The 7,975-nt window shown below is 34.7% G+C and overlaps 1 protein-coding gene across 1 annotated transcript in view; it reads right to left on the bottom strand.

Moving 5' to 3' along the window:
• Positions 1-230: 230 nt before the first annotated feature.
• LOC137653051 (uncharacterized) overlaps positions 231-7,975 on the bottom strand; it is a 9,369-nt gene continuing 1,624 nt past the window's right edge. Inside the window, exons 2-6 of the mRNA XM_068386446.1 lie at positions 7,771-7,864; positions 7,123-7,284; positions 3,894-4,028; positions 1,981-2,178; positions 231-1,506 (exon numbers count right to left, since the gene is read on the bottom strand). Coding sequence (XP_068242547.1) covers positions 1,215-1,506; positions 1,981-2,178; positions 3,894-4,028; positions 7,123-7,284; positions 7,771-7,864 — 881 coding nt within the window. The 3' untranslated portion in view covers positions 231-1,214. The remainder of the gene's footprint in view (positions 1,507-1,980; positions 2,179-3,893; positions 4,029-7,122; positions 7,285-7,770; positions 7,865-7,975) is intronic.

The raw sequence follows: 7,975 nt of genomic DNA, 5'->3' as shown, positions 1-7,975 counted from the left end.
TAATATCAGTGATAGATTTAATCATGGAGGTACCATCCAGGATACAGACTCTGTCTCTTAGAAAGTCTTCAGAGATGAGCTGTGGGTCAAGGTTTAAAGGCCAATCGTGAATGGCAGAGACAAGGGATAGTGACATTACTCTAGTTAGCAGGAGAGTGCCATAGAGACTGACTTATATCCATATGATCAGCGTTCAAGACCCCACTCCACCCAAGCTAGGACCAGGGAAGGCCAGGCAATGGCTGCTAATGACTTGGAAGGTAGCCCTATTGGCTCCATAAAGCTCCCATCCTTACCTCACAAGGATGGCAAGGTTATAGACACTACAAGAAACTATCGAGTTTGAACGTGACTCGATGTCCAGTCCAGCAGAACGGCAGGCAGATAGGAAGAAAGCTGAGCACTGTACCACTCACCATCAGACCCTTTTGGTCTGACTGTACTCCCCAGGAAAGCTATTACGAGATGGGGTTGCCTCCTACGACTGTGTTAACACAATATCTCAAGAACGATGCTATAAACTTTGACCCGTCTCGGCAAAGATAATCATTGGTCGACTCGCTTCAGGAGATTAATAAACATTTGCTGTCTTTTCACCACAAAACCATCTTGTCAGTTATTCCACTTCACCTGGGTTTTGCAGGGAAATTTCAATAAGAGTATATAAAATATTGATTATAAATAGCTACGTAAATATTTGTGCAGCTAGATTGGTCAAGTCATAAATGACAGTTTTTCTATTTGGAAGATTTTTACGAAACTACATGTACACAATTATTTCTAATTCACATAATTCGGTATTTTGTGTACTTCACTATAATGCACAGCAAAGAGAATGACTTCTATACATATCACAATTCTAAACATTATATTATCTAGTTACAATGAATAACAATCAGTGAAATCTGTATCACGCTGCACTTCTTACTTCTGCGATCTAGATGCTGTTGTACAATGTACAAAAAATAAACAAAATCTATCACTTTATATAATATATAATTCAGCTATTTATCTAGTGTTAACATTAGAGTTGTAGATCACATAGCATCATGGAATATTAAACATCATATATAGTCAAACGTGGCCATCAAACATTGTCAATCATCACCCATATTGGACAAGTAGAAAACCTTACCGTGGTGTCCTTGTTTAAACCGATTGTTACAACACGCAATGTAGTGCAATAAGATACATATGCATGTATCACCGATATTTCAAAACCTGGCGGATCGATTTACCCGTAACCCTTCCATTACCATCTCTACGTGGCTACTCGGAGCCGAGGATGAATACTTGGCGGAAGATACGGGAAGTCGAAGATCTAGCTGACTTTCCCTGCTTGCTGGAATGCTATCATCGTCTGCGTACGGGAGTGTCAGATAAGAACCCGACAAGTAATGGTACGGGTAGGCAGGGAGAGATGTCATGACAAGGCCTTCATATGACGGAGGATGTGGCATAATGAGACTTGAATGGTACGCGTTATATTGATTTTGTCCGTAAGCGCTGTAACAGAGAAGGGAATTAAAAGTTTGCTCTGTGATAAATATACATTATACTGCTGTATTTTCTTCTGATATTCTATTTGTGATTTTCAAAGTATCCCAAACAAAGTTGGATTATATATGTATTGCTATTTAGAAATAAAAAAAATTTCTGACTAACATTGTCTGTATATATGAATATAGTTAATTTTTTTTTAAGCTTAATAATAGGAAATAGGTGATACAAAAGGAAAATTATATCAATATATCATTTTGTTACCAATAGCAGTTTTTTTTTTTGGGGGGGCGGGGCATATTTCTTTGAAAATATTTATTTGACGTACCTTTGATTGCAAGATGGTAACATCTAACACTTACTGGTAAGCTTAAGGCATGATTAATAAATGGTTTTTTATATCCATTGAGAGAGAGAGAGAGAGAGAGAGAGAGAGAGAGAGAGAGAGAGAGAGAGAGAGAGAGAGAGAGAGAGACCTACTTGAAACCCGGATGAAGAGGCGTAGTCGGAGCAATAGTCTGATGATTCCGAAAGGGCGAGTGGTAAGCCGTCTGCGTTTTTCCCGGCTGAATGTGAATGTGATCCGTCCCATAGGCGCCGCCAAGAGTCGAGATGCCCCGGACAGTATCTCTCTCTTGTTGGCGAAGTCGGCGAACTCGGTTTCGCCTCTCTATCATACTGATGTATAAGAGGAAAACCTAATTAACACATAAGTGAATATATACTGTATATATATATATATATATATATATATATATATATATATATATATATATATATATATATATCTATATATAGATATATATATATAATATATAGATATATATATAATATATATATAGATATATGTATTATATATACATATATATAGATATATATATATATAATATATATATATATATATATATATATATATATATATATATATATATATATATATATATATATATATATAAATATATATATATATATATATATATATATATATATATATATATATATACATATATATATATATATAAACAAATATATATATATATATATATATATATATATATATATATATATATACAGTAAACCCCTGCACGCCAAACCGACACAGTTATGCAACGAGATTGAGAAGCCAAGTACACGGTCACTGGAAATGAACGTAAAAACAAAACAAGACCATTATTTATGGATGATGTCTACATAGCCAGTAATATAAGATTCCCTGAAGATAAATTAATCATAGATAACACTAATTACATAACACATATTGATAATGCTTCTAATATGTGATATCTTTAATGATCTCATTCATCATGGCATATCTGTTGTGTCAGCTGTTATTCATTACAATGAAAGGAGCATGAATGATAGTGATGTATTCTCGAATAATTTATCTTTTAATATAATTATATTTAGGAATTTATGATGATTACCATTATTATCATCATTATTATTGTTTCTTTTTTATTGATCTTGTTGGTGTTCAAATTACCAGTTTGTGATTAGGAAAAAGACGATAGAAATATGTAAATAGATATAATTTATAAGAATCGTAAATGTCAGAGAGAGAGAGAGAGAGAGAGAGAGAGAGAGAGAGAGAGAGAGAGAGAGAGACTGTAACTGAGAACCACTACTTGAACTTACCGGCCAATTCTGTACTTGTAGAAAAAATACCAAAAGACAAAAATTAAGAGGGTCATCACTACGGTGAAGATCGTCCCAAGGATACTCGACTCACATTCGCAGGAAAAAGGACTCTCTTTCAGTTTGCAATTGCTATTTGGATAAAGGAGAATCTTAATCAGAGGTACGAATGCATTAGGCCTATTATTTCGATGGCATATATAACATGTGTACATTCAAGCGTGCAACACAGATACACAACAACAACATAAACAACAAACGCAGCCGTTTCTAGATGTCAATTTATGTCTGTGGGGTTTGGCTAGTTTTCATCACCACACAGGCCAGTGAGGATTGGTGATGGTGGGAGATTTTTGACTGATCGCTCACAGCAAAGCCTTTCATCATGTTGATGTATCTCCACTCAGAAAGGATTATATATATATATATATATATATATATATATATATATATATATATATATATATATATATATATATATATATATATATATATATTCTTTACATTAATATTAAGATCAACAACTCTTAAATAATTTATCTTCTTTATTGAAAGAATTAATGGGACATAAGATTATTCAATGATCTACATGTTATTATTTTTACTGAATTTTTAAATAGATAGCAATTGCAAATTAATAGAGTGATCTTTCCTGTGTGTGAGAGAGAGAGAGAGAGAGAGAGAGAGAGAGAGAGAGAGAGAGAGAGAGAGAGAGAGAGAGAGAGAGACTGTAACTGAGAACCACCACTTGAACTTACCAGCAGAATCTATTCTTATAGAAACAGCACCAAAACATCACGATAAGGACGGACATAACGATGGCCACAGACGACCCCTTGAATTTCGAAGACTGACATTCGCAGGAGAGATCACTCTTTCTCAGTTTGCAATTGCTATTTAGATGAAGAGAGAAATATTGGTCAAGTTTAAATGCATTAGGCCTGTAAGGACAGTGAGACAAGCGTCACCAAGACCAACTGATAGTTTATTCAAACGTGCACGGGAGTATATTACAAGGTGCGGACGGAAAGGTAGGATGGCGCTGGCGCCAAATCAGAATGAATTGCCCGCCAAAATATATGTGTTTTCTTACACTTACAAATATACGAATTATGAGTTAATAGAAACATGTAATGAAATGATACATATGTCAAAATGTAGCTCTGATAGAGCAGAATACATATACATGGGAAACCACGGTGTGGCGAAAGGAGAATTCAAATAAATAAACAGTTTGTTGATTTTCTGGACGACGAAGGGAGCGGTGTCCTTACAGGCCTACTATTTGTATGGTACACTGTATATATAACAATATGTGCGCACGCAATCATGCAACACGCGTAATCTCAAAATACGTTACACCCCAACATTATATTATTATAAATTGCTTAGCTACAACCCTAGTTGGAAAAGCAGAATGCTATAACCCCATGGGCTCCAACAGGAAAAATAGCCTAGTGAGGAAACTAAAACAGGAAAAATAACCGCACGCAATCATGCAACACGCGTAATCTCAAAATACGTTACACCCCAACATTATATTATTATAAATTGCTTAGCTACAACCCTAGTTGGAAAAGCAGAATGCTATAAGCCCATGAGCTCCAACAGGAAAAATAGAAAAATAGCCTAGTGAGGAAACTAAAACAGGAAAAATAAGCGCACACAATCATGCAACACGCGTAATTTCAAAATACGTTACACCCCAACATTATATTATTATAAATTGCTTAGCTACAACCCTACTTGGAAAGGCATGATGCTATAAGCCCATGGGCTCCAACAGGAAAAATAGCCTAGTGAGGAAACTAAAACATGAAAAATAAGCGCGCGCAATCATGCAACACGCGTAATCTCATAATACGTTACACCCCAATATTATATTATTATAAATTGCTTAGCTACAACCCTAGTTGGAAAAGGCATGATGCTATAAGCCCATGGGCTCCAACAGGAAAAATAGCCTAGTGAGGAAACTAAAACAGGAAAAATAAGTGCACACAATCATGCAACACGCGTAATCTCAAAATACGTTACACCCCAGTATTATATTATTATTATAAATTGCTAAGCTACAACCCTAGTTGGAAAAGCAGAATGCTATAAGCCCATGAGCTCCAACAGGAAAAATAGCCTAGTGAGGAAACTAAAACAGGAAAAATAAGCGCACACAATCATGCAACACGCGTAATCTCAAAATACGTTACACCCCAACATTATATTATTATAAATTGCTTAGCTACAACCCTAGTTGGAAAAGCAGAATGCTATAAGCCCATGAGCTCCAACAGGAAAAATAGCCTAGTGAGGAAACTAAAACAGGAAAAATAAGCGCACACAATCATGCAACACGCGTAATCTCAAAATACGTTACACCCCAACATTATATTATTATAAATTGCTTAGCTACAACCCTAGTTGGAAAAGCAGAATGCTATAAGCCCATGAGCTCCAACAGGAAAAATAGCCTAGTGAGGAAACTAAAACAGGAAAAATAAGCGCACACAATCATGCAACACGCGTAATCTCAAAATACGTTACACCCCAACATTATATTATTATAAATTGCTTAGCTACAACCCTAGTTGGAAAAGCAGAATGCTATAAGCCCATGAGCTCCAACAGGAAAAATAGCCTAGTGAGGAAACTAAAACAGGAAAAATAAGCGCACACAATCATGCAACACGCGTAATCTCAAAATACGTTACACCCCAACATTATATTATTATAAATTGCTTAGCTACAACCCTAGTTGGAAAAGCAGAATGCTATAAGCCCATGAGCTCCAACAGGAAAAATAGCCTAGTGAGGAAACTAAAACAGGAAAAATAAGCGCACACAATCATGCAACACGCGTAATCTCAAAATACGTTACACCCCAGTATTATATTATTATTATTATTATTATCATTATAAACTGCTAAGCTACAACCCTAGTTGGAAAGGCATGATGCTATAAGCCTAGGGGATCCAACAGGGAAAATAACCTAGTGAGGAAAGAAAAACAGGGAAAAGAAAATATTTTAAGAACAGTAACATTAAAATAAATATCTGCTGTTATTATTATTATTATCACTTCCTAAGCTACAACCCTAGTTGGAAAAGCATGATGCTATAAGCCCAGGGGCTCCAAGAGGGAAAATACCCTAGTGAGGAAAGAAAAACAGGAAAAAGAAAATATTTTAAGAACAGTAACATTAAAATAAATATCTGCTATGTTATTATCATTATTATTACTTGCTAAGCTACAACCCTAATTGGAAAAGCAGGATGCTATAAGCCCAGGAGCTCCAACAAGGAAAATAACCTAGTGAGGAAAGAAAAACAGGAAAAAAGATATTTTAAGAACAGTAACATTAAAATAAATATCTGCTATGTTATTATTATTATTATTATTATTATTATTATTATTATCACTTCCTAAGCTACAACCCTAATTGGAAAAGCAGGATGCTATAAGCCCAGGGGCTCCAACAGGGAAAATAGCCTAGTGAGGAAAGGAAACAAGGAAAAAGAAAATATTTTAACAACAGTAACATTAAAATAAACATTTACTATATAAACTATAACTTTAACAAAATGAGAGGAAGAGGAATAAGATAGAATACTGTGCCCGAGTGTATCCTCAAGCAAGAGAACTCGAACCCAAGACAGTGGAAGACCATGGTACAGAGGCTATGGCACTACCCAAGACTAGAGAACAACGGTTTGATTATAGTGTCCTTCTCCTAGAATAGCTGCTTACCATAGCTAAAGTCTATTCTACCAGTTGGTTAATCTTAATGTATTTACAATTATATCAATATAAATGGTATTCTGATATAATTTATTACCTAAGACCATGGTACAGAGGCTATGGCACTACCCAAGACTAGAGAACAATGATTTGATTATAGTGTCCTTCTCCTAGAAGAGCTGCTTACCATAGCTAAAGAGTCTCTTCTACAATTATATCAATATAAATGGTATTCTGATATAATTTATTACCTGGGACATTCACATATATTCTCTAGACAGTAGAAGCTACCACCACATTCCTTCTCAGCCGTGCAATTCTGTCCAGGTAATTTTCCCTCCCAAGGCACGCAAGTTTCGTTGAGGTCGAAGGAAGAGGTAAGAAGAGTGAGCTCTGTCTTTAAGACAAACCCTCTGGAAGAAGAAAATTACTGAAATTACTGTATTATGATAATGGTCATACTATGGAATATTGATGCAGGGTATTTACTGGTAAAATTAATGTTATTAAAACTATTAAGTAAGAATTCAATAAGAAGAGTGAGCTCTGTCGAAAGGACAAATCCTCTGGAAGAAGAAAATTACTGAAATTACTGTATTATGATATTGATCATACTATTAAATATTGATGCAGGGTATTTACTGGTAAAATTAATGTTCTCAAATCCTCTGGAAGAAGAAAATTACTGAAATTACTGTATTATAATAATGGTCATACTATTAAATATTGATACAGGTTATTTACTGGTAAAATTAATGTTCTCAGAGCTATTATTATAATAAAGGTCATACTATTAAATACTGATGTAGGGTATTTACTGGTAAAATTAATTTTCTCAGAGCTATTAAGTAAGAATTCCAATAAAAAAAAGCTAAAAATAAGACTTGAACTAAACTTACTTGTTGCACATACATGTGCAATTATAGCAGTGACTGTTGGAGTCCGCGCACATGTTTTCTCTGCAACAATTCTCCGTTCCGTTTTCAATAATATCTGTGTGATTAGAACAATCAATTAAAAGAAATAATAATGTTTAAGTCTTTGTGATGAATAGGAGATAAGCCTAATCAGTTTATAAATGTCATGAAAATCAGTAGAAGTTAA

This window comes from Palaemon carinicauda, chromosome 14, assembly GCF_036898095.1.
Source record: "Palaemon carinicauda isolate YSFRI2023 chromosome 14, ASM3689809v2, whole genome shotgun sequence".
Classification (NCBI taxonomy): domain Eukaryota; kingdom Metazoa; phylum Arthropoda; class Malacostraca; order Decapoda; family Palaemonidae; genus Palaemon; species Palaemon carinicauda.
This window is presented reverse-complemented; position numbering and strand designations above follow the sequence as displayed.